The 27577-nt window shown below is 48.9% G+C and overlaps 1 protein-coding gene across 27 annotated transcripts in view; it reads left to right on the top strand.

Annotated features, from left to right (window-relative positions):
- Positions 1 to 27577, top strand: part of NRXN2 (neurexin 2) — a 303692-nt gene that overhangs the window by 199195 nt on the left and 76920 nt on the right. For all 27 annotated transcript variants that reach the window (XM_081842385.1, XM_081842384.1, XM_081842390.1 and 24 more), the window contains one exon: positions 17880 to 18061. In XM_081842385.1, coding sequence (XP_081698511.1) covers positions 17880 to 18061 — 182 coding nt within the window. The remainder of the gene's footprint in view (positions 1 to 17879; positions 18062 to 27577) is intronic.

The raw sequence follows: 27577 nt of genomic DNA on the forward strand, positions 1-27577 counted from the left end.
CCGATTTGCAGAATACCTTGTCCAGGATCCAACTTTTCTTGTCAGATTCCGGGAAGGGAGGAAGCCTTTCAAAATCTTGCCTTTTTGGGGAATGATTTTCAGTGAAAGTCAAAACAGCTGGTCTAATGCCGCTTATGTTTATGTTAGTTGTATACAATGAAATATTACTACAGTGTTCACTGTGCGATAGTAAAAGAAGCCTATTTAAAAACCAAAAACCCAAACCTAGATTTGCTTTTCTAAAAAAAAGAGGTGCTGGGGCTCAGTCATCTGTGTAGCCATCACTTCTGTTTGACCTGATAACTCTGTGACCCTACTGCCTAAGGATGAGGCAGGTGCTTAAAGCATCAAATGGGCTGCCAAAAATGATGTTGGATTACCAGTGTAGTCAGGATCCTGATGATAATGGGAGTTGGTAGTCATAGAATTGTGGAGTTGGATGAGGCCCTGAGAATCATCTAGTCCAACCCCCTGCAAGCCATCCCTTATGGGGATCAAACCTGCAACCTCGGAATTATCAGCACCACATTCTAACCAATGTTACTGAGTGAGAATGGGCTCTCCATCCCTGGTTAAAACATCTGGCAGGGCACCGGGTTGGAGAAAGCTGTTGGAGTTGCCTTGGAAGGGAAGGGGTCTCCCTCCACAGCTGCCCAGCGTCAAAGATTCCAGCTCTTGCTGAGACTCAGGAGTAGCTTCACACACAAAGCAAACCTGGTTCTGGCTTTTCCTCTCCTTGGTGGCTTGGGCAGGGCAGCGGGTGGAGCGATGAGGGGAATGGCAGCCTGCCACCGCAGAGACTCCCCACCCCTTGGAATTGTAGATGAAGGAGGGAGTCTGGAATAGAGCAGCCTCCCATGACTGGCAGCTGGAGTGGGGGTTCAGTGCCTGGGGTCTCCTCTTGGAGCCCTCTTCACCCCCCTGAAAGCCAGGGGCTGATTGAAGCCCCCACGCTCAGCCCCTGTTGCCTTGAAGGCGGAAGTGCCTCAGGTGCTGCAACGGGAGGGGGGAGCCAGAGCATCCGCCACCCCCAGCGCTGTCTTCCCTCTTCCCTGTTGATGCTGTCAGAAGGAAGTGGGGAAAGCTTGCAGGAGAAATAGAGAAATCTCTGCCTTTAATCTTGGATACTTATGCTAATGATGAAATTTCTATTAAGTTTCTAATGATCTTTGTCAGTTTCCTTGGTTTAAAAATAAACCCCCATTAGATCCCATTATTCATGCCATAACAGTGCCATTCATGGTGCGCCAGTGCCGGTATCAATATTTATTTTATAAAAGCAGGGAATTAATGGGATGAGAATGGCGTTGTGGCATTCGTTATTAGTACACCTGGATGGGGGCGAGTGCGAAGTGGGGGGGGGGACAGGGGGAGAAGAAGAAGTGACAGAGACAGCCTGACTCTCTCCGGCAGATCCAACCTTGGAGGCAGCTGCCTTGCTGCTTTCTGGGCTGCCGCAGTGGAAAGGGGAGAGCCCTCCAGGGATCCACAGAGCTCCTGTGTCAGGTGTCAGAACCTCCTTGCTGGCTGGGGAGATTGGCACAAGTTGCCCAGTTTCCTGCCTCTGCATCAGGGGCAGCCAGAGAAGAGGCTCCTCGACACGGAGTCAAATCCCAGTGTTTACCTGTGCAGCTCCTAGAGCTGAAAGCAGCCCTTGGGAATCCCAGGTACCTGGGACTGCAAGTTGAGGGGGTGTCTGGGACTTCGTCCCCCTCTCACTGCCTTGGGGCTGGTGCACTGTGAGAGAGCAGGTGTTTGGCATGCGGAAGGTCTCAGGTTAAGTACCTGGCAGTATCTCTAGGGGATAGGAAGGATCCTAAAAAAAAACCACGCTGGCCTCAGTGGAACACCAGCATGAGCTGGCAGGAGGACAGCCCTTCTGCATTCCTCCCCTTCATTTAGCCAGACCCCTGTCCTCTGATGGTGATGGCCACTTTAGTGGAGACTCTCATCCTCCTCCTCTTAGTCAGTTCTTGTAGATGGAAGGCTATAGGCTGTCTGCCTTTTCACCACAGCCCCCTTGTTCCTTGCCCAACTCCCTGCTCAGTCTCTCTCCATCTGCCACTACCTAGCAACACGCCTGTCTGCCTTCACACCTTGACTGCTTGACTAAGGGCTGTTAGTCCACCCAAGTGGCAGCTTTTGGGCGAAGCAGCACCCATTACCAGCTTGCCAGGTCAGCTTACCCTCTTCTGCCATGGAGATGGGCACTTGTGGAAGGCAGTGGACCTAGGTGGCACCATGCTTGGTGCACACTCGTTGCTCTGAGGATCCTGGGCCCGTCTCTTTTCTTGCGGCTTGTTGAAATGCACTGGGGAGGAGGGGAGGCCTGGATGTCAAGCTCATCCTCCAATTCCAAGAACTCAAAACGTGTGATGAGGATTCAACAATGATCACCGTGATTTAGGTTGGTTGGAAGTTTCTGAGCAAAAGCAGCATGTAAAATGCTGGATTTGACATGTTAGCACGTCATCATAACCCTCACTTAATTTTTCTATCAGCAAGATGTAAGGTTTGGGCTACAATCCTATAGCCACTTATTGACCTAGGAGTAAGCTGCACCAAACTCTTTAAAAAAAAAAAAAATATTTATTAAGAGTTTGAAGATTACAAAAAGAAAAAAAAAGAATTAAACAAATAAATATAATACAAAAAACAAAAACAAAAACACTGCATAGAACATTGAATTAACAAAACAAAACAAGAACAATTAAAAACACTTCCAATATTTTCAATCTTAGCTTTCATTCACTTGTTTCATTGACTTCCTCAGGCCTCCCTTTTTGTATTCCACTTCAATTAATTGTTTCAGCAATTCCTTTCCATCTTCCTCTGTTTTCTGTCCTGTAATTAATCTTAACATATTCTAACCTTGTTTTTTTTCCTTTTAATACATTAACAATCTATCTGTACCTAGTTCCTTATAACATTTCTGCCAAAGCCATATAACTTCATTCCACCATTTTTCTAAAGCTCATTAATTTTACAATATTTCTGTGAATAATTTTTAATTTTTTTCGAATCTTCTTCCACCGACTCTTCTCCCTGGTCTCGGATTCTGCCAGTCATTTCTGCCAATTCCATATAGTCCATCAGCTTCATCTGCCATTCTTCCCGGGTGGGTAAATCTTATGTCTTCCAATACTTCGCGATGAGTATTCTTGCTGCTGTTGTTGCGTACATAAAGAAAGTTCTGTCCTTCTTTAGCACCAATTGGCCGACCATGTCCAGGAGAAAGGCCTCTGGTTTCTTCAGAAAGGTATATTTAAATACCTTTTTCATTTCATTATAAATCATCTCCCAGAAGGTCTTAATCCTTGGGCATGTCCACCAAAGGTGAAAGAATGTACCTTCAGTCTCGTTACATTTCCAGCATTTATTATTGGGCAAATGGTAAATTTTTGCAAGCTTGACTGGTTTCATGTACCACCTGTAAATCATTTTCATTAAGTTTTCTCTTAGGGCATTACATGCCGTAAATTTCATACCTGTGGTCCATAACTGTTCCCAGTCAGCCATCATAATGTTATGTCCAACATCTTGTGCCCATTTAATCATAGCAGATTTCACCGTTTCATCCTGAGTGTTCAATTTCAACAGCAAGTTATACATTCTTGACAAATTCTTAATTTTGGGATCTAGCAATTCTGTTTCCAATTTTGATTTTTCCACCTGGAAGCCAACTTTTTTGTCCAAATTATATGCCTCCATTATTTGATAATAATGGAGCCAATCTCGCACTTTGTTTTTTAATTTTTCAAAGCTCTGCAGTTTTACTCTGTCTCCATCTTGTTCCAAAATTTCCCAATATTTCGGCCAAGCTGCACCAAACTCAATGGAGCTTATTTCTGAGTAGGTACACAAAGAATTGCACTGCACGGCTAGCTGGTGGCCTTTTCAAAACCTGAATCTTCTTAAAATACCCATCAGTTTCCAGTTCTGTGCAGAGGTTTGTTGGAGCTTCCTGTGCAACACCCTGTGACACCCTGATGCTTTGGGGTGAGGATGGGGGCAGCCTTGGTCACCTTTGGATACTTTCATCTGCACTTATTCTAGGAACACAGGAGGTTCCTTTTCCCCCAGTCAGACCTATTCCGGTCCACCTGGTTCAGTATTGTCCATACTGACCGGCATAACCTCTCCAGCATTTCCGGCGGAGGGGACGGGGTCTCCCCAGCCTACCTGGAGATCAGGGATTGAACCTGGGACTTGTGTCTGCAAAGAAGAAACTCTAGCACTGAACTACAGCCCTTTCTGTCACTATCAGCAGCTGTCAGCTGGTGGATCAGAGCCATTTCTCCTTCCTTCTAGTTTGAAGTGTATAGAAAAAGTAATTGGAACTATGCCATATTAATCTATATTCTTTGTCTTTGTCTTTTGGCTCAGCTGTTTCATGGGGAGCTCCAGTGTTTAGAAACTTTGCATTGCATGCAGAAGGCCCCACAAGGTCCATTCCCTGCTGGTAGCATCTCCAGGGAAGGCTGGGAATGTTTCCCTTCTGAAACCCCAGAGGGCCACTGCCAGTCAGTGCTGACAGTTCTGGGCTAGGCAGATTCAGTTGTCAGACAAGGAAGCTTCCTGTTTACTACATGCAGGCCACAAAACCCTTTTCATACTTGTGGACCGCAGGAGCCGTCGGTCCAGCAGTCCCCTTGTGCAAGTCAGGGAGGGGCAGACCACTGACCTGGAAATGATCTGGGCCTCCTGTGTGGTTTTGCCTGGTGTCCACCAGGTCGCTGGACACAACCTAGTCAGTTTGATAATTTCTGATCCAAACCTTTCTTGCAGAGCCTGCAGTGTAGGTCAGTGGGCTTGTGCTTAGCGGCCAGGCTTAACCAGGCCCAGTGTGTTATTGGGTGAGGGGCTTTCTAAATATTTGGTGGAGGTTCACTGGAGTCCAATAAAATTCCTCTCAGGATCCCCCCAAAAATGCCTGCATGCCCAGGACTTGAAAACCCCTCACCAAAATCCAGAAAACTCCAGCTTTTGTGGTATCCCTAATTTCCAGCGACCAACCTTGGTTGCCTGGGTAACTGGCCATTTGGGATTTTTTCTGAGCTTTTCCACTGGGCTTTGAGCAGCAGCAAAGGCATCTGCAGGGGATGGGGCTGCATTTCACCATCATTGTTTTTTATTTATTACCTTTTTACCCGCTGCTCAAGGTACTTGCATGGTTTTCCCTCACCCTCAATTTTTTCTGTAGTAACCCTATGAGGTAGTCTTGGCAAAGAGAGTGCAGCTTCCTAATTTAAGTGGCGATTTAGACCCGGGTTTCCCACTTCTGACGCTCTGGACACTGCACACTACTCATTTCTTGCCTGGCCTGGAGGCTCTGATCCTATGGAACTCTTCTGGGGTCAGTCTTGTCTCTTGGGAGGTTCAATGTCTGCAATGGTTCAACCTTCCTTCCTTGTGATCTCTCTTACACACATCTGCAGAGAACCTGGTGGGCTAGAGGGGGAAGCCCCTGGGGACTGCCCCTGGCCTGCAGGTCAGAGTTTCCCCAGCTCTGGTCTTCGTGAAATATCCACATCAAGATTAGAAGTCAAATGCTGTCACTTCACATAGGACTCCTGTCTCTGCCTCAGATTCAGGTGAGGCAGAGGAAGCACTGAGGTGATGGCTAGAGGCAGTCATGCATTGACAGAGGGCCCAGTAACTGGTTTTATTTAACTTTACCTATTGATTGATTGGTTGATTGATTGGATTTATATCCTTCTCTCCCTCCTCATTAATCCCCACAACCACCTTGGGAGGTAGGGTTGGGCTGGGAGGCAGTGACTGGCCCGAGATCGCCCAACGACATTTGTGGTCAAGTGGGGATTCGAACCCTGCTCTTCCAAGTCATAGCCCAACACTCTTTACCACTTCTCAACACTGACTCTGGGTGGTTGTGGATTGTTTGTTCAGAGAGATGGTGCCAGGTGAGAGGGTCTGCCCTCTCCCCAAAGGGTTGCCTTTCCCATGGGTGTGTTTGTAGATCCAGCTTTGGCACTGGAGCGCCAAGAGCACCCATAGCATTGACCATGCTGTTCACCACCTGGCAGCTGTTGTGCCATTGGTGACCTCCTCCTGGGCAGGGGTCGCTAGGCATTGGTTCTCACAGCTCAGTTAACCTCCAGACTAGATTAGAATCAGAGGTCACCTAGTGCATGAAACCTGCTCCTGCAATATCACAGGACTGCTTTTGAAGACCGCTCAGAAATGCCTGTGAGCCCAAAATATGACTGACTGGACCAGCCAGTTCAGAGACAACCTCTCTGGATCCTGCTCCGTTTCTACTCCCTATTCAAAGTCATCCTGGGGCCTTGCCTGCTGAACAGGGGGGCTTCTGCTCAGCTACGTTCCCTCTCTAGTCATTTGCCATTTGCACCCTTTGATAGGCAAAGGTACTCTCCACATGCTCATTGTGGTTTCTCATGCCGCAGGGGTGTGGAGAGGATGCCTCCGGTCCAGCTGGCAGGTCTGCAGGCCCCTCTGCAAACAGCGGAGGAAGCAAAGTGCCTCTTTGCAGCTAAGAGCTCCCTTAATAGCTGAGTGCCCTTGAGAGCTGACTCCCTCCCCTGGCAGTTTAAGAATTCCCCTTTGAACCCCCGGCAAAGATGCATGCCAGCCTCTCACCTTTGTGGCTGCAGGGTTGTGGGGCTGCATGGTTTGCCCAGGGACTTTACTCATCCGTAAAGGGGTCCGGAAAAAAAAAATCCCCTTCCACCCTATAAGTTCCCCTCTTGATCCCAGAGGAGTATGGTGTGGCTGGCAGTCTGCACATGCTCAGGCGATCACTTTACAGATGCCCCTGAGCAGTCCTGGGAGGACAAGATTTTGCTGTTGGCAATTGGACCCCATCCAGCTTCCTGTCCCACGTCGTGGAGCGAGAAGTCCCTTGATGACCAATCCCTCTTCTTGTTCTTGCCATGCTCTGGTTTCCTCCCGCTTCCAGTTTCACCCCCATTTTCCCAGGCCTTAATGGGTGATGAATTATTCATTGCTGCCCCTTTTCCCGCAAAGTCTCTGGGAAAAGAGGGGGGTAGGATCTTCGCATCTCAGCGATGACCTACATTTTGATTTTCTTTCTGCATCTCTCTCCAACTCTCCCTTTACAGAGGGTGAGCAACCAAGGCAGGGGGGGGTGGAGAGAGAGAGAGATTGGGGAATTCACTTCAGGCCCACCCAGCCACTCCCTGTGCAACATTGTGCTGGGCAAGAAGGCCCCGGGGGTGAATGGCTGCGCCTCCGAAGAAGGGCAGGGCTACCACTGGTCCTTGCTTCCGAGCTCCTAGTGAAAAAGGAGCCTGAGCAAAGACCTGAAATGTCTGTGCTGCTACAGTGGCTCATACCTCCCACTGGGGGCCTGTCCCCATCCCCCCCCCCGCTCCCACCTTCAAGGTACCCCTGCATCTTCTCCAGTCGGCCTAAAGACTGGGTGATGTTCAATACCCCACAGCTCAAGAGCACATCGTGTGGCACATGTATTTTGGCCGGACACATGGTTAGAGCCTCCCTTGCAGGACCTCCATGATGTGACGCCAGCTACTTTTGGACTACAACTCCCATCATCCCTAGCTAGCAAGACTACTGGTAAGGGGTGATGGGAATTGTAGTCCAAAAGCAGCTGGACACCCAAGCTCGGGAAGCACTACTCTATCCACACCACCACACTGGCTTTCCAAGGAGGAAGGAACTGGGGACCAGGCAGGGACCAACTCCAGCCATGCCAAAATGCAGGGATAAAGAAGACAGATGGGGTGTTACACAAAGGGAGCCCAGTTTCTTCCTGTCCCCTTAAATGGACCAGGGGTGGGCATTATGGCAGCCCATTCACCCTTCTTGCTAGCTGTGCTGTGCTGTGCCCTTCTTGTGCTAGCTGTGCTGTGGGTGCTGTGGCCTCTGCCTCCACAGAGCTTACAGCCTATCTCAGCCATCCTCAGTCTAGTGTTTCGGGTTGCAGCCAGCCATGCCAACTGAGACCGCAGTCAAAAAAATTAGGAGTGTGCTGAGTTGGAAAAGCTGGTTGTCTGAGAGATGGGGAGGAAGAGTGGTGATTGGGGGGGATGTTCAGGTACCTTTCGAGGTGCAATAAGGGGGGGGGGCTAGTGAGAGTTTGCTGAAGGAGGAAGCCAGCATGTCTGTGGGTTGGCTGCTGACTGAGGGAGGCAAGGAGAGTGCATTGCCTGTACTCGGTTAAGGCCTGCCTGCCTGCATGTCATGCACCTTTGCTTAGGATTCAGCCAGTAGGTTGTGGCTGAGCCAGGGCGAAGGAAGGGCCTCTGGGAGCCTGGACTCGTGGGTTTCTGTCTCCAGCTATGAGAACAGAGGAACCCAGCATGGTAGGAGGTGAGGGGTCTTGAAGGAGGCTCTCTCCAATCCTGAGCCATGCCAGGCTTCTCTGGAAGGGGTCAGGGCTCTGTCCACTGATCAATACTTGGAACAAGCAGGCTGTGATTGGAGGGGGGGAGATTGGCTGAGCAGGCTTAGGCGGGCAGCTGCCAGGAGCCGTCTGCAGAGCTGCACAGGCATGAAATATGCATGAATCTCCCCCGCCCCAGCCGAGCGGCCTGCTCCGTGCATGGCACGTTTTGTTTTGTCTTCTCTCCTAGCTGGGGCCTATTCTGTGCCTGCTGCAGAATTGGGTGGGTGAACAGAGGGCACTCCTTGAGGATGCAAATGGTCAGGCCCAGGAGGTGGCCCTAGGAGTGGAGAAGGCAGGAATTTGTGCCTGAATGGTACGGCAAAATTGTTGGGTGGGGGGGGGTGGCAGCAAGGAAGGGGCTGTGCCATTTTCCAAGCTGCAAAATGCCTCTCTTCAGGTCTGTGGGGGAAGGCAGTCATTTGAGGAGTTGTCCCCCTTCCTATTTAAAAAAAAAAGTTCCACAGGTTGAAATTCAACACAGCATGGAGAGGGCCGGATCAGGGCAATTCTCCCTGACACTCTCACTTTCTTCTTCCATGGTAGGTGTTCATTTTGGGATGGCCACCCTTTTTTTTGGAGTGTCTATAGAATGTCAATGTCCCACATTTCTTCCAAGCTCCCTCCACCTTTTGTTTGCCTGGAAGGGAAAAAAACACCCTTGCATTTTAATTTTACTTTGTATGTTTTTATCATATACAGTGGTACCTTGAGTTAAGAACTTAATTCATTCTGGAGGTCCGTTCTTAACCTGAAACTGTTCTTAACCTGAAACATGAGGTACCACTTTAGCTAATGGGGCCTCCCGCCGCTGCTACTGCCGTGCGATTTCTGTTATCATCCTGAAGCAATGTTATTAACCCGAAGTACTATTCCTGGGTTAGCAGAGTCTGTAACCTGAAGCGTCTGTAACCCGAGGTACCACTGTATTTGGTTGTAAACAAATCTGATATTTTTCCTGAATTGTGGTATATAAATATTTTTGTAAATAAAATAATTGTTGCTGTTGTTGCAAAGAAGGGGACAGTTGTACCCTCTTCGCCAGGTGTGGGTGCTCTGAAGTTCCTCCCTATCCCCCTTTTCCCAGAAGTGTTCAGGGCCATATTGAGAAGGGGAACTGCTAATTCCTTGGAGCCCCTTCTCTGTTACCTTTACTGGTTGGCAGCATTTTATCGCCCCATTTATTTTTATTGATCTTTTAATTTGTGCTAAAGTGCTTTCTAAAACAGCCATTTATATATTAAAGAAATATGCACGTAATAACGCTTAAAATGAAAGGGTGGCATGGTACTAATGCAAATTTTTAAAGAAAAAATCTTGCCTTTTTCCGATCACATAGCATTTTAGCAACTGGCCTCCTCCCCCGATTGAAGTACTTCTTGTTTAAAAAAATTCGCCCAGAGCTCTGTTATGTTACTCTTCATATTTGCTCAAAATGGCAAAAAGTATTTTTAAAAGCAAGCTGTTCTGCGCAGTCACCTCTTGCAACCGTCTGCTATCAGAGAGAGCCAGAAGACAAAAGTGATCTGAGGGGGGAAAGGCAGGTAAAATGTGAGCTAATAAAAAGCTGAAAAGGAGGCTTCCAGTCTCTGCAAGTCAAACATGAAACGGTCTAAGCAGGAAGGTCCACCTCACAGAGTCAGCTGCAGAACTTGAGGTGTCAAGTAAGTTAGCGAAATGAATTATGTATCAAATCTATAAAATTTTCAGCTAGCATTTTTTTAAAAAGCCAATCGAGATGCCAGGAAACATTTCTTTCAGATCAAATGGATTGATGACTTTGAAGAAAGACCATTCCACAATAAATTTGGACTTGGAAATAGCAGCTTCCCTCAGGTGTAGCCAGCCTGTGGGGACCAGTGATGTTGTTAGACTCCCATCACCATCACCATCATCACGGTTGTTGGGCCTGCTGGCTGCCAGGAGTCTGACAGTGTTTGGAGGGCGCCAGCAGTGATGTCGAGTGCGAAAACTTCCACAGAAAATCTTCCGAAATAGAACATTTCCAAGTGCTTCATTTTTCCACAGAAAATGTTCCATTTCAAAAGTTCATTAACAGCACTGTGAATGGATGTTTGTTGCAAATACAAGCTTGGCAATTTCAAAAATTTTCGCTTTGTTTACTACAGGTAAAACAAAAATGCTGCATTAGATTGTTCTGTTATGGCAGCAGAAAGTATTCCAAAGCAAGCTAAGAAACTTTCTGATGAAAATTACCACGTGTAAATTATCCTCATTTGCAAAGGGCAGAAATTCATTTCCAAACTTACATCACTGGCTACCTGTTCCTCATTTCAAGTTTGTTTGAATTTTAAAGGGATGCGTTATAAACTAATACTTGGGTGGTATTTTACTTCCTGAAGAGCAAGTCAGATATAATCATATAATGGTATACCAGTGCTAGAGATGCAACTCTGGTCATCATCCTAGCATTTTTTTATGCCTTTGGACTTGTCCAGACCTCACAAATTTATTGGATCTCTACAACAAGTGACATTAGAAAAAAAATCCATGGCTACAAGTTGCCCATAGATCTATTCGTCAGCCTTCTATATAATGGATATGTAATGGACAAAATATCTGAGATCTTCAGGGGGAGTCTTTGTTCATGGGGTCCCCTGCAGCTCAGACGCATGTCTCGAACCCAGGAGGACCCAGGTGCTCAGTGTTGCAGGCCTGATTCTGTGGAACTCCTGGCTGAGAGGAGACAAGCCCACAGCCTGTGGTTGGAAGGCCCTTGGCCACAGGACCTTTCCTATTTCAGCAGGCATTTTAAGGACGCTTTCTGTTTTTATTATTCATCCTAATTGATCTTCGCCATTGCATGCTTTTAAGTTTTTATGTACACTGCTAACAAACTATAGTAATTAAGCGGTATATAAATAGCTTTAAATATAAATAATTAAATACTCCAGGTCATGCATTTATTAACAGCAGCCGGATTGGTTGGAGGTGGAGAAAGATTAAAAACCCACCCAAGATTGATAAATGGCACGTGACGATATGGAACGGAGCTTGTGTGGTCTATTGCACCGATGTGGTCAGAGTAAGAGGGGGCAGACAACAAATTGGCCTTTTTATACAGAAATCGAATCTCCATTCTTTTAACGTAAAAGAGGCATGAGCACCATCAGGGAATCACAAATAAGCACCATACCAAATTTAACAATGGATTTTAAAAAAGAAGATTAGCTGAGAGGAAATGCTCACTTGTGCATACAAAACATGGCAGGATGTGCAGGCAGGGAGAGCGCAGTGCTGTCAGTTGTGTTCCTGCAACTCGACTTATGGCCTGTAGCAAAAGTTGGATTGTGCTGCCAGGAGCCACCCCTGTCTAGAAGCCCCCAGACAAGGGTACTTTCAAAATGGGTATACCTCATCTAAACTCTGAAGTGGTACCTTCTACCACTTCTGCCTTCTCCTTGTATGGCATGAGTTGATGGTGCCCCCCTGCATGTGTTTACTGGTCGGCCAGTCCCACTGAGATCCGTCGCTCGTATAGCAGCCTTTGCCTTTGCAGGGCCAAAGCAGCTGTGTGAACAGCCACAGGAGCAGTGTTTGGCCCTGTAAGATAGCCAATGCACACATGCTGCCATCTCACCTGCTGCGTGAGTCAGCCCATTAGCAGAGGAAACAGCAGAGGAGGTAGCTGGCAGAGGTGGGGTGAGAACTAACAGGCTCCTGGGTTCTCAGGGATGGGGAAGGTGCCAGGACTGGCATCCCTTGAGACCTCAGGAACTCATCCAGCCCTTTAGAAAGGGGAGGCTGGTGCCAAGGCATGGAAAGGGATGGGTGCTGTTTGGTTTGGGGAGGGCAGTGCGGAGATGAGCCCTCGCCACCTCCACCCTTCCCTGCCCGCTGGCATCTCGCTTGCCCCTCCCAGTGCGCCTTCTTCTTCCCCTCCAGGTTTGGTTGCTGACAGTTTCTGAGCCAATCAAGCAGGCTGACAGAGATGGATGGGTGGCGAAGCAGAGGGGGACAGTTGGCCTTGAAGGCCGCCTTTGTCGCTCAGAGGAACAGCTCAGTGGAGAGGCTGGCAGGCCATCGCCCCTGCACAATGCCCTTCTCCTGCCAGCTCACAGTGACCAGTATGTGGGGAGTAGGTTTCTCAAGGAGGGCCCTTTGCCTTAATGAACCTCAGGCATACACAGAGAGAGTTTTGCAGCCGTTGTTGACTTCAGAGGTGCTCAAAAGCAGCCCTCTGATGCCCCCCACCTTGCCAGGCCTCTTCCTAACCTCCTGCAGGCCCAGAAAAGGGGAAGGCCCTGCACCTCTTCCTGCCTCCATCACCTCCGTCTCCTTCCCAGTTTGCTGCTTGCAGCACACTCTGGAACTGAAGTGAAATTTCACATCAGTTGGGAATTGGGTGAACTGTCCCAACTTTGGTTTTTGAACATTTTTAGTCTTTTTGTAGTTGTTTTTTGATGGGTAAGGACAGGGCACTTCTGCCTCCCTTTAACCCAAGTGTCTCTGCTTTTATGCCTCCTTATGTTACTGTTTTCTTTACTTGGTTGCTTTGGTTTCCTAAGTACAAAAGACGTTGTTTTGAGTGTGCTTGAATTTGGAAGAAACAGATTAGCACTTGGAGGAAATGTTTCCTCCTCAACTTGCACCCATAAGTGCTTTCTCCACAACTTCAGGAACCTCTGACTTCCACCAGGAGAAGCTGCAAAGAAAGTTTTTCCCTTCGCTGGTAGAGGTTGGCTGGGGCAAACAGGTGACTTTTCTTCTGCTGGGTGTGTGTGTGTGTCACCTCTTGGAGGTTTGACATGCTTTCACCCTGTTTAATCTCATATAACCTGCAACATTTAAACACCTCTGTAGCTGAGAGAGAGGAAAGCCCCTATTTCATTTTACTCCTTGCTGGAGTTGAGAAGAGAAACCAAAGTCTCCCTAGTTAGTCTAGGGCAGTGGTTCCCAATTGTCGGTCTGTGGACCACTCCCATAGATATTCCAGAATTTTCAAAAGTAGGGGATCCATGGCTTGGCTTTTGAAAAACAGGGGGTCTGCATTACTTAGCTAATTGGTAACCACTGGCCCAGAGGATGCGGAGGAGGCAATCAGCCTTGCAAACAAGCCCAGGCAAGTTACTTCTGTGCTTGCTGCAGATGAATGGAAGCCCTTTCTCCACAACCACTCGCCTCTTTGCAGGCATGTTAAACAATAAACTGAAAGCTCTCTTTCCTGTTCTGTGGGCACTTGAGGCTAATGGAGGAAGCACATTGTTTCAGGGGAAGTCAGCTCACGATTGAGGTCATAGAAGCTGTCTTATGCAGAGGGCAGAGGAAATCAGGACCTTGGAGAGCTCCCAGTGAGCCCTGCTGGCAGGAAGAAGATTCCGCTCTTGCAGGCAGCAGGAGCCAACTGGCCAGGGCTGTGATGGGGTTGGCGCCGTCTCCTCTGAGGACCTGGATGGACTGCGGATGGGGCCTTGCCAGGCTTTATGGTCCTTGATGCCTGTGAGGCTGGAAATACGGAGTGAGGCTGGAAATATGGAGGCCAATGCAGGAGCGTTGATGGTGGCAGGGCTGTGTCCTGGCAGCTAGGACCCCCAAACTGGCTACTGATGATGATTCCCACTCCCAAGGCCCCACGGTCAAGGGTCACAATGGACTGACAGAGGTCAGGCAGAGCGACTTGCCTCGCCTCCACTGACCTGCATGGTTTCCAGGCTAGTCATGGAGGGAGGGGCTTCCTTGGCTCTGCAACTGGAATGGGCTGGAGGAGGAAGAGTAGGAAGCAAGGTGGAAGGCCTGGTCACCTGTGGCTTTTGTGCAAGTTAGGAAGTACAAGGCTGGACTCAATCCCAGGTGCAGTGATGGGGGTCCAGATCTCTTCCAGTACTTTTTTTTTTCCTGTGGAAGATTTCCACCTCCGTAAGCCCGTTCCAATAGGATGCCAGCCGCAAATACAATGTTAGGAAATCTTGGCATTTTCAAGGTTTTTTTTAGCTTTGTTTACTAAATACAAGTGAAACAAACTTGCAAGATTAGATCACTCTCCAGGGCACCAGGGAATTTTCTGGTGCAGATTGCCCTGTGCAATTTAAGACTAATTTCATAATTTCCCCAGAAATTGCACGCATCTGCCAGGTCCTCTTACAGGAAAAAGTTATTCAGGGCCCAACTGGGGAAGGTCTCCCTGGAATCTTTTCTTCAAGGGCAGCTGGACTAGGGCAATGGGGTGAGGACTTCACAGTGTTGCCCAATGTTAGAAACTCAGATATATAAGCTACTTGCCAAATGGCACCTTAAATTTGGGTTACGGTCGCCACAATGGAATGTCTAGGTATATTATTATTCTTCATTTCATTTATATACTGGTTTATATTTTAAAGGAAAAAAATCTCGAAGTGATGTATAATACATTAAAACATCAAATAAAGCAATCCAGAATAAAAGAAATTCAGGCTTCAAAGGAAATATTTCAGATCCTTCTCTAAGTGACATTTGCTTTCCCCATATTTATTCACCCACCTAATTTATAGAACTGCCCCATAGCAGAAGTAGTCTAGGAAGCTAGTGTGGTGTAGTGGTTAGTGTCGGTATGAATTTGCTGAACCAATCTTTAAATGGAATACAAAAAAGGGAGGTGTGAGGAAGTCAGGAAAATAAGTTATTCAAAGATGAGAAATTAAAAAAGAAGGTTTTTTGTTTTTTTCTTTTTTTTCTTTTCTTGTTCTATGTTAAATGTTTGCATTTTTGTATTCTTGTGTTTTTGTGTTTTTGTATTTTTCTTGTGTTTCTTTTTTCTATTTATTGTCTTATAACCTTTTTATTGTTAAAATGTAATAAAATATTATTTAAAAAAAATAGTGTCGGATTAGGACCTGGGAGATGAGGGTAAAATCCCTGTCCAGTCATAAAGCTCACTGGGTGACTAGTCAAAGCCTCTTAACCTACCTCACAGGGTTGTTGTAGGGGGATTAACGGGGGGGGGGGGAGGTTAGCCATATATTCATTGGAGAAAAAGTGGGATATAAATGCAATAAATAAGCTCTTCTGCTTGACTGCTTAAGAAAGCAGGAGGGGCCAACCAGGTCAGTTGTCAACCTGGCATCCAGAGCTCTCCTCACAGTTAGATATGCATCAGTAGCAAAACACACCTGGCACCTGAGGAATTTCCCCTACACCTCACCCATATGCCATCAGCTGCGTCCTCTGGAAAGCTCCTCCCCTCCAAAGACCTGGCTCTCTAAGCTGAGGTGTCTGCATGTTCCTCAGTTTCCTTTAGCTCAGGGGTCAGCAAACTTTTTCAGCAGGGGCTGGTCCACTGTCCCTCAGACCTTGTGGGGGGCCGGACTATATTTTTTGGGGGGATGAACGAATTCTTATGCTCCACAAATAACCCAGAGATGCATTTTAAATAAAAGGACACATTCTACTCATGTAAAAACACGCTGATTCCCGGACCATCCATGGGCTGGATTTAGAAGGTGATTGGTCCGGATCCAGCCCCCGGGCCCTAGTTTGCCTACACATGCTGTAGCTACTGCTGCTCTACTTGGGTTGCTTGAATGTGACTTTAGCTCACGGGTTGGCTGGGACTGCTAGGCGCTGTAGTCTGAAACATCAGGAGGGCACCGTGTTGGTGAAGGCTGCTGTAGGTGGCTGTTGATCACAAACCTCTTTCAGAAGCCAATGTGAATGCGCAGTTGATATGCGCATAATCACAGGGCTGGAAGCAGCCCTGCTGCATGTGGGAGGGGGGAATGCTGTATAACCATAATTAATTTCTTGTTTTCAGTATTTCCAGCAAAAACCTAAAGCACATTGGTTACAAACAATCTAAGCCATGATGCTAAGATAATGATCAGATGATGGGCCGGGGGGGGGGGGCGGGCGGTAAAAAGGGTTTTACATTTACCACCTGCCAACTCATCTGCCACACCTCTGGGTACCAAAATTTGGATCCCTGGGGCCTACCCTCCCAGGCCTATCTCTGGCATCCTGAGAAGTAGCCCCCCATTCTCCCTCCCCCCATCCTGGGAGCATGATAGGCTTGAGCCACTTCTTTAGGGAGCAACTCCACACATAAACACAGTTCCTGCTTCTGTTGCCTGACTAGCTGGTTGTTGGAAGCCGAGGCAGTGGACAAGATTCCAGTCTACACTGGTCTGCCAGGCCAGAGGTTACAACATGATGCCTGTCAAGGCCATGTCCTGAGCTGCTCTGAGGACCAGATGAGGCTGGCTAGTTGAAGTGGGGTCCCACCGCCTGTTTAGGTTTTCAGCTTTAGACCCCACCACCCAACTCGCTTGTTGTAGTCCTTCTGCCTGCCTGGTCAAACAACTCACCTCTGTCACCAGAGGATGTGAGGTCCTGAGGAGGCCAGTGGAAGCCAGCCATTCGGTTAGCTTGGCAGGATTCCTGGAATGGCAGAGGCGTGTGCCTGGTGCATCTTCAGGCAGCTCTGAGGAGCCTGTTGAGGCCTTCCAGCTCCCACCATCATCCTTGAACATGGGCCAGACTGGCTACTGGGAGTTGTGAGTCCATCCACCAGCATCTGGGGGGCTTCCCAGGTTCCCACGGCCTGCTTTGGGGCCTCGCTCCTTCCTCCCCATGAGACACTCAGGGATGTTGGTAAAGGCAGCTGTTATTCCAGAACAAAGGTGTCAGCTTGATGGAGAGGCATTGGGGGTTCCTGGCCAGGAGATCCAGAAAGGCAGCCTGAGCGTTTGTATGTGAGGAGGAGCCAGGCTTGAGGGGTGATGGATGGCCCTGCTGGAGCCCATGCCTCAAGGAGGGCTGAGGAGAGGGCTGGGTGGCCGGGAAACGAATGGGCCTGTCTCAGTCCTTATCCCTCTGTGTCCATCATCCCTAACCCGCTCCCTCCCACTCCAACCTTGTTTTTGCGGCAGAGACGGGCAAGGGACATGAAGGAGCTATCCTGGTGGGGCACTTGGGCATTGCATGCTGAGGTGGAGGTTACAGGAGGGTGCCAGAATGGGGGCTTCCAAGGTCTATACCCAGCAGTTATGTGCACAAGGTCTGAGCTATGCTTCTCCCCACATGGTCCTGAGATTTCCATTCCCCAGATATTGATAACTTCAGCGGAGAGGTCAGATAAGACCCAAAATATGACAGATGGAGTCCCTGAGCATGGATGGCTCCCTATATTCCAAATTGATGTCTATGTCCCTCCAGACTGCCATCAAAGGTGCCCCCCTGGGTTAAAAGCCAATAAAGATCCTTCACTCCCAGGTGTGAGAGAGCTGGATGATGGCAGAAGCACTCTGCACATGTTCCAGCACACTCATCACCATTCCTTTTGTGCTGTGTGTTAAGCAGCTGTGCTCTGGTGAAAGCGAGCCAAGTTGAGCCCTGCCTAGAGCAGCTTGTGAGCGGTCCGAGAGACCTAAAGTTTCATCCCTCCTCCACCGGTAGGAGTCCCTGAGCATGGGAGGATGGAGGATCCCAGAGGCTGCACTGGACCTTCCTCTCTGACTTTTCTCTTTCTTCCTCTTTCCAGCTGGGACAACATACATTTTTGGGAAGGGCGGGGCGCTGATCACCTACACGTGGCCTCCCAATGACCGCCCCAGCACACGGGCCGACCGCCTGGCCGTGGGTTTCAGCACGCACCAGAAGAACGCCATCCTGGTGCGGGTGGACAGTGCCTCTGGCCTCGGGGACTACCTGCAACTCCACATAGTAAGGATGGCAGAGGGGCTGGGCTGGGGGAGGGAGGGAGGGTGGGAGGGAGGGGGTTGATGGGGAGGGGATCCAGGTGGGGGCCCCCTGATTTTTCAAATAAGCTCTGGGTTCAAAACTGGTGCAAATGAAACAAATCCTGGGGAACTGGGTTGTGAGGTAAGGGGGGGAGGGGTTGTCCAGTTTCAGACGTACCTTTTCCCGGACACTCACAGGGGACCAAACAGAACACATCTCCCCACGCCCACCCCACCAGCTCCTGAATGGCTGCTGGCAAAATATATATATCATTTTCTCATTTTACAAATACTTTAACAAAAAACCCATAATCTTTACGTAATCAATCTGCATTTCCCTCGACTTTCCTCCCTTCCTTTCTGCGGTTACTTATTTTATGTCTGTTGTTACTGCATATACAATTCAAGCGTATTTTCTAATTTTCCCTTTTTGTTATTTCTTTCTGCACATGTTTATGTCAATTCTGCTAATGTTTTAAGTTGTTTACAATACATCTTCAAATAGTCAATAAATTTTCCCCATTCTGTTTTAAAAAGTCTCTCTTCTTGGTTTCTTATTCTTCCGGTAAGTTTAGCTATTTCTGCATATTCCATCAATTTTAATTGCTAGTCCTCCTTGGTTAGAACTATTTCTTCTTTCCATCTCTGGGCATAAATCATTTGGGCAGCCACAGGAGCATACATATATAATTTTTTCTGTTCTTTGGGTACCTCTCCACCAATTATACCTAAAATAAAAGCTTCTGATATTTTTCAAAAATTATCTACAACATTTCCCCCCCAACTCATTATAAATCATTTCCCAGAAAGATTCTGCTACCTTACATGACCATCACATATGGAAAAATGTACCCTTCATCTCTTTACATTTCCAACAGATATCTGGTTCTGACTTATAAATTTTTGCTAATTTACTAGGAATCAGATACCACTTATACATCATTTCCATGTGATTTTCTTTTATCGCATAGCACACTGTAAATCTCAAATCCACATTCCACAATCTTTCCAATGCTGCCATTTCAATATTATGTCCTATATCCATAGCCCAGAATCATTGATGATTCATCCTTTGTTTGCCACTCTGATAGCATTTTAGACATTACTTTTTGATTATTTAGCAGGTCTTTTTCTAGTTGAGAGGTTTGATTTGTAGGTCACTAGCTGTTTAAATACACCTCTTTCCTCACCCAGATGGGTCTATTTCAGGAGGAGATTTGGCAGGGGCCGAGGCCTGAGGGTGGGTTGCCACTTCTGGGGTTTGTGAAAATTACCCCACCCCACCCCTGCTGCCCCATTATACATCTTCAACTTTCACCTTCTTGATGGGCAGTTCTAGATGGTATCTGAAAGTGTGGACCATGTTGCTCTTGCCACCTTCGCTTTGGCAGCAGCGAGTGGCGGACTGGAACTTCAGTTGCTGAACTGTGTTGCCTTGCACATTGGACACCCGTGGGATGGAACAATTCAAGGAGAGACCATTTGGGCCCTTCCAAGTTGTTCTCTATCAACAGACGATGGCTGGTGTTTGTGCATACATACCCCCACAGCCCTTGATTGTTTCTGTCCAGACCTGTATCCAAACCAGTCTTTGCATGAGCTCCCTTAGAGCTCACCCCTTCAGTCCCAGTTTTTTCCTGTGTTCTGGGCTTGTGTGCTGACTATCGATGTGCCTTTCCCTCATCACCAGAGTGGGGCACAACAGACCCCTGGCTCTTAAAAAGAGATGTCCTGGAGTCAAAGCCTGCCCTTTTTCATTTCTGCCCCAGAGATGTGGGAGCTTGCTGTGGTCCTGCCTGGAGCTCTGCATGTGCTCAGACACAGCATCCTCTCCTGCCACTTCTGCAGCCCTGGGCTCGGCTCGAAACAAGACCGGTCCAATTTGCACACTGGACAAATAGGCCCTGCAGGGAGCTGCCCCGCACCATCACTCTGCATACACTCAGATACCATCTTTGCTTTTGACGCTGAGCATTCCTTTCAAGTACCTGACTTCGGGCAAGAAAAAAAGAGGGGCTGTTAGGACAGGATTCCCACCCCCATGTTATGTGTTGCTGCTGTTGTTTAAAATATATTATTCTTTAACAATAATAATGGGGAGACGTTGATGGGGTGTATTTGAGTGGGCCTGCACGTTGCAGCAGGGGTGGCCTGCCTCCCTCCCTCTTCTGCTCCCGGGTGATGGAGGCTGGACCCCTTCCGCTTTTCCCTTCTGCCTCTCCCGATCTCTCCAAGCAGGGCAAACTGATTAATTCCTTGCCCTGTGTGAACGCAGCGTCTCAAAACAGGCCGCAGGCACCCAGTCCATCTCTGTGTCGTTCCTATTAATATTTATGCATTAATGGCTGCGCATGATATTGGGAGAGGAGGAGGAAGAGAGCTCGTTACTTAATGAAATACTCATTGCCCGGAGGGGGGAGCAGGATGCAGGAGGCTAATTTCTCCCTCGTGTGCATGGCTGTGGTCGGGCGCCCTGGATGGCGGAGTGCAGAGTCATCTCTCTTGCTCCTTCTCTGAGCTGCCATGGATGCAAATCAACATTTCGTTGATTAGGTTTGGGTATGTCTTCAGGTATATGGTGGCAGCCTCTCTTTTCTCCTGTGGGGTGGGAGTTCATTCACACACACCCCTCGAGGAGACAACATGCCTGGATGAAGTCTGCATTTTGTTTCAGCAGGACAGGCATTCTGCACAGATCTTGGATTTGGGAGAATTCAAGCCGATGGCCTGAGATGCAGCCAATTGGCGGCCTCCTCCTCACAAACACACACTTCCCTTTTATGTAAGGCTTTGGCTGCAGGTAACCATGAGCCAGGGCTGGTGTGTTTTTTTTGGGGGGGGGAACAAGTAGCATTTGGGTGGAGGCTGCCCCATCAGCTCTGCTTCACCCCTCCCTTGGCTCAGCCAGGAAGAACAAAACTGCCATGAAGCTTAGCTACCCATGGTATCCAAATCCAGGGCGTTGTTTGTGACAACCTCAACAAGTTACAAATCTGTCATAGCTGAAGCCTGGCTAGAGTTTGGGCATTGTGAGTTTGGGCAAGCTGAATGACAGCTTCCAAGCTGGTTTCTCTGCATCTGGGAGCAACTGAGCAGTGCAAACCACGATAAACCAGAAACCCTGGCTTATTGGAACATTTAAAGAGAGCCGTGAGGCGGGGGCCTCCCTTGTTCTCTTAGAATGGCAATGGCGCCCACCTGAGAGGTGCCGGAACTGAATTCTGGTGAGTTTGGCTGAAAAAAAAAGCCCTGATTGCATTTCTTTTGCATGCCTGTCTTGGCCAGAGGCAATCGCTTGGGCTGAATCCCTTCTGTATTTGCCCCCTCCCACCTGTCAGTCACCTGACACCAGGCATGGAACAAGTGAAGCTATAGATGCCAAGGCTTAGAGTGGGCTCATTATGGTTCCTTTCCAGCTGGGGCTGTAAGTTGGGCACTGCTGGAATGCAGTGACTTTTCCCGCTACACTGCTTTTCACGGGAACAGGCACTATATTCCCGCAGCACCAAATTGAACCCATGGCTTCAGGAGAGCAATCAGGCTCAGCACATTCTTAAGCCTCAGCAGCCGGGGCTACACCTGCCCTTTGCCTAGTGTCAGGTGACAGGTAGGTGGGTGTGGCTTAGCCAGACAGCCTTGCAGGCAGCAGCATGGTGGGGGTGATGCTGCTCCTCTGGTTGGTTGGTTGGTCAGTGCAGTGCAAGCTCATTGGCCAGGAAATCCATGTTGACTCTGCTGGTGCATTTGCACCATGCTGGTCTTGCCACCTGCTCCCTCTTCTAGTACCCGGCAGAGACGTGGCCAGCCACAGGTCAGTAAGCAGTGCCACCCCAACCCACTGTCTGCAACTCCTTGTGGGCCAAATTCAGGAGCAAGCCAAATTGGGCCTGGCATTCCCCATTATTAGAGTACACCCAGAAGCAGAGCCAGCACTCTGTGCAGAATAAACTGTACCTGTTACTTCTCATGGCTTACTTAGAAGTTACAGCTCTGTTAGTTCAGCCTAAGATTGCATTAGCCTTGTTTGTGGCTGCGTCACACGGCTGACTTGTCTTCAGCTTCAGACCAGTTACAGTCCCAAGATGCTTTTCACTGAGCTCCGCCATCCTGTGCCTTTCTCTGGAGGTGTTAACTCTCCTTCAGCAAAAGCAGTGAAAAGTCTTTTGGCACAACACCTTTATTATGAACTCATGAAACCTGCCTAAGTAAAATGGTTGGTCCTCAAGATGCCACAAGACTCTTTGCATTTTATTTGTTCATAGCTGTTTTTGCTTAAATGGATTTGGATTTGGCCCGGCTGGATTTCATGCTATGAATTTCACCCCAGCTTTCCAAGTTGTCCAGGTGATTTTTGAATTGTACAGTGGTACTTCTGGTTGCGAATGGGATCCATTCCGGAGCCCCGTTATCAACATGAGCAGAACGCAACCCACATCTGCGAGTGCACGGGTTGCAATTCGCCGCTTCTGCGCATGCACATGACATCATTTTGAGCGTCTGCACATGCACGAGCGGTGAAACCCAGAAGTAACCCATTCCATTACTTCTGGGTCGCTGTGGGACGTATCCTGAAAGAATGGTATGACTGTATTCCTCTTTCCTGAGGTGTTATCCCCTCCTCGTCCTCCCAAGTTTGGTAGGCAGAAATACAGAGAGAGGGGCTGGTACAGAGTCAGAAAGTGAGTTTCATGGCTGGGTAGAGATTTGTGTTTTGTTTTTTTAAATAATATTTATTACTTTTAAACCTTACAAAAAAGAAGAAAAGGAAGAAAAAAAAAGAAGAAGCAAAAGAAAGAAAAAACAATACAATACAATACATAAACAATACACAACGCAACATTAACACATTAGACTCAACAAAACAGAGCAAAAACAATTTAAAAACATACATCATACCATTTCAATGCCTTATCTTTCATTCCCTTGTTTCATCGACCTCCTCTCACCTCCCTTTTTGTATTCCACTTGTATTAATTGTTTCAGCAATTCCTTTCTTATCTTAACTTATTTTAACCTTATTTTCCATTAATACTATAATACTTATTTATGCTTAACTCCTTATAACATTTCTACTAAAGCCATATAATTTCTTTCCAACATTTTTCTAACACTCATTAATTTTACAGTATTTCTATAAATAAACTTTAAAATTTTTCCAATCTTCTTCCACCGTCTCTTCTCCCTGGTCTCGGATTCTGCCAGGCATTTCCGTCAATTCCATATAGTCCATCAACCTGGTGATCTTCTGTCTGAGGCTCTTAACTCTTTTCCAAGTCCCTTCTGCAGGTCTTCTTTACTTTGTCTTCTGCTGATCTTGTTCTTAATTTCCTTCCTTTGATGCTGAAGAGTAGATCTCGGGGAAGCTCCGACCTAGCAATGTTTTTATTCCTTCTCAACAGGTCAGCCAAATCTCCGTAGTTAAAACTAAAATCCAAAAGATATTTCAGGACTTGTTTCAAAATCCCTCCAAATCTGAAAGTCCCCACAACTCCAATCTCCTCCTGACCCAGGTCCAGGTCCCAAAGGTCAGTAAATCCCTGCATGAGGTGATCTATCCAACTTTCCTTCATGGCTGGGTAGAGATTTGAACCTGCGCCTCCCCCATTTTGTCCACTGCTCTAACCACTAGGCTACTCTGCTGAGCTGCAGCTGCCAAGTAGGACTTGCCTGGGGGCCAGCTTTGGGTCCAACCCTTTCTCTGCTGGGCAGCACTAAGGACTGAGAGCTGCAGGGGGAGGGAGAGAGGCACTAGGACTCCTGGGTCCTTCAAGATGTGGCCAGCACGAGCGTTTTCGCCCTTTATCCAGTCAGGGAAGCAGGGCATGTAGCATCAAGGTGGCCTACAGGTTGGTGCCCTCACAAGGGCACCCACATCTTCCCAGCTGCCCTGTGGCATGTGCCGAGCGAGGGTGCTGCCACTAATCCTGTCTGGCAGAAGAGCAGGCAGGCTGGTGCAGAGAGTGCCCAACGTGTCAAGCAGGGCCCTGGGGCGGCCTCCGCTACACTCCGGCGCCTTCGCCTCACATCCTCATCTTCGTCACGGCCTCGCCAGGCTAACGTGGGCTGACAGTGTAACCTACTGGTGCAGACATGCTGGTGTCTGTTCCTCACACTGCCAGGCTCCTCGGGTCCAAGGTCCTCCCAGGGGGTGCCCAGTGGGTAGCCAGGCAGCCGGGAAAGTGGTGGCAGCAAGAGCCCTGCAGCTGGATCTGGCCATAGGGGGGCCCATTGAGTCTCGTCGGCCAACCAGATGCCTACAGGCTCTCCCCACCTGTAATCCCCAGCAACTGGTCTTCAGAGGTTCGCCGCCTCTCATGCTGGCGGGAGAGCACAGCCGCTTTGGATAGCAGCCATTGATAGCTTTATCCCCTATGGCTTAGAGCGAGAAAGTGGGTACTCTTGAGGCAGGACTCAGAGGGAAGTGGCACATACTGGTGTTTTAGAGGAAGGGAGCCAGGACTCCTGGGGTTTTACCCCAGGCTTGATCAGATTATTTGGAATCTATAGAGTGTTCCAAAGCCCAGGGGCACTGGGAAGCTGGGTTCCCTGTTAATTACCCAGTTGTCATTCCCTGTTGCTGTTCCCCTACAAAGAGGTCTGGATGTGCGTATTTGGGATGATGATGTCCATGTATTATCTGTCCAAAGAGAAGCAAGCTAATTGTATTCTAAGATGGACCGGGATTGGAACAATCGTGTTTTCTCTCTTCTCCTTCTCCCTCTTCTTTTCCCGTTCTCTCCCCCCTTCGCACGCACGCACGCGCGCGCGCTCTCTCTCTCTCTCTCACACACACACACACACACACACACACATACACACACACACAGAGAGAGAGAGGCCTGCCTATCTTCCCAGGTGTAGCCATAAAACTGCCATCACATTTACAAAGCTAAGCAGGGTCCGGTATGGTTTCAAATTAGGAGTGGGACCGCGCATTGACATTACTGCATTGCAGGGGGTTGGGCTAAATGACCCTCAGGGTCCCTTCCATCTCTACAATTCTATGATCCTAGGATCGCCTGTTATACCCCTGTGACCAGGATTTCATTCTCTCTCTCTCTCTCTCTCTCTCTCTCCCCCTCTCTCCCCCCCCTTCCTTCCTTGGGGCTTCCCTCCCACTCCTCCTCCTAACTCACATTGCATTAGTCTCTGCCCCTCCCCTGTCCCCCAGCTACAAAACACACACACACACACAGAGCGAGAGAGAGAGAGCGCGCATCTCTGCCAGGCAGGGAGCAGTTCATCTGAGAAATGGTGCAGGTGCAAGCAAGGGGATGCCTTTGGGCAGGGGGGGTCTTCAGCCACTTTTCTCTTGCACGGCCTTCCCTATGAGGGGTCTTTTATGGGGACCACCAAGCCTTGTTCTGTTTCCAGCGTCTGGTGTTCCAAGGTCTACCTTCCCTCCCTCTATGGAGGCTTCATTTGGTTACTCTGCTGGAGAGGAGTCTTCTTCCTGAATTCCTCTGGCCCTCTTTTTCTAACCACCCCTTGTGCTCTCACACAGCCCCAGTTCATTTCAGTGGGTTCTTGGGCAGGGGGTTTGCGGGGCTGGATTGCACCCTATAGGTGGGAATCTGTCCCTGCATGCCAGGTCTGCCTCTGGGATGGGCAGAATATTGAGCTGCAGACATCGCCCATCGGCTTCCCTTCCCACCGCTAAGTAACCCCACTTCTTAGGGTCCTTGGAGGGAAGGGTGGGGACTTTCAGGCAGAGGTGCCACTTCAGCCCGGGTGCCAAGTCACCGCCTGCATATTTGGGATTCTCGCAGGGAGAGGCAAGGATGTCCCTCCTTCTCTTCCTCCCCCCTTCCTCTCTCTGAGCTGCTTGCAGCTGCCACAGCAGACAAAGCCCCTCTCTGCAGGAGCCCTCAGAGCCTGGGCGATGCGCTTGAGCCGTGACACTTGCACAATGGCGGCTGCCAAGGCACCCCTCTGCAGCTTTGGAGGGGAGACAGCCAGTGCGGCTGATTGGCAGGGGACGCTGAGCCCATGGGTGTGTGCGTGTTTGTGTGTTTGTCTGCATGTGAATGTCCATCTGTGTCATCAGCCACCAGAGCAGCATTTCTGCCTCTCCAGCGCATGGTAACGCGTACAGCGTGCCGGAGTTGGCATGCACCTGTTTTGTTCTGCACACAAAGAGAAGAGCATTGTGGTGCTATCTGTATATGGTGCACAGAGCTAATTCTTTTAACACAGTTCGGGAGGGGGAGAGGGAATTACAAGCGTCAGGGGACGCAGGAAGCTGCCTTTTGCTGAGCCACACCACTGTACCATCAAGCTTAGTATTGTCTACTCTGGCTGGTAGCAGCTCTCTGGGGTTTTGGGCAAGGAGTCTTTTCCCTAATCCTACCTGGAGGTATTGGGCCTGGGGCCTTCTTCATGCAAGGCAGGCACTCTTTCCACTGAGCTGAATGGCCCTCCCCTGATCTGCCCCCCTTTGCAACTTCTCTGCTTTTCTCGATTTTTCATTGCTGGCAAAGGGTCTAATCCTGCCTGTATTTTAAGGAATAAGGAGGACATGAGGTGTGATGTGTTAATGGGATGTGGTGCGTTAATGCTGCTGCTGTGTCTGTGTGTGTGCCGGCCTCTTCCCTCCAGCTGTGGGGGTGTGAACACACTTTTGTACATCTGTGCAGAAACTGAACATTGTCCTGTTGAAAATGTTAGGACTCCTGCACTGCAGACCCTCAGGGTCAGGAGCTTCATTGAGCATCCCCTATGAGGCCCACCTTCTGCCCTCTATGCTGCCTGCCCTGCCCCTCAGACAGTGGACTGGACCCTTCTCTTTTTAACTGCCAGCCTCTTTGACCCCCCACCCATCAAAGCCAAAAGCACGGCTCCTGCCAGTTTGCCATGCCTGACAGGTGCGAGGAGAGCTTCATTTGCTCCTGGCAGCGATTGGCAGCCCCCACCCCGCTTGCCCGCCCCCTTGCACAGCAAGAAGCCCAGCAGGGGGTAGGTTCCCAGCTGGGCGGGGGGGTCAGGAACCAGCCCTTTGGTGCCTGTGATCATTGTGATTATATCTGTCATCTCATTACTCCGAAGCGCCAAGGGAGGTTCTGCCGCAAATTGCTTCAGCTTATCAGCCCATCCACAGGCTCCTGAACTCCTGGCTTAACTGGAGCCACTGCCCTGCCCTGGGCACAGTCAACAGCACAGCGGGCCCTTTGGCAGTGTGGGTGGGGAAGGTGTCATTTGCACCCACACTTAGCCCCAGCACCTGTTTTGGATCCTAAAGCTCAGCAGTGACAGTAGAGCCTCTGACCACATGCAGAGCATAAAGTTCTGGGCGATGATTACAGCTTAAGTGAGCATCGAGCGCCTTGGTCTGTAGTGCAGTGGGGAGGGGGGGACTTGGAGAGAGGCTCTGTTCATAGGCCATCTCTTGAGCATGTGGATGGAAGCATGGATGCTGCCAGGCTCTCCTAGGAGCCCTTTTAACCCATAAAGCTCTTCAGTAGCTGTGCCCCATCCAGACTGAGTCAAGGTATTCAGGGAC

The sequence above is a fragment of the Podarcis erhardii genome (assembly GCF_964252035.2).
Source record: "Podarcis erhardii genome assembly, chromosome: 15".
Lineage (NCBI taxonomy): Eukaryota > Metazoa > Chordata > Lepidosauria > Squamata > Lacertidae > Podarcis > Podarcis erhardii.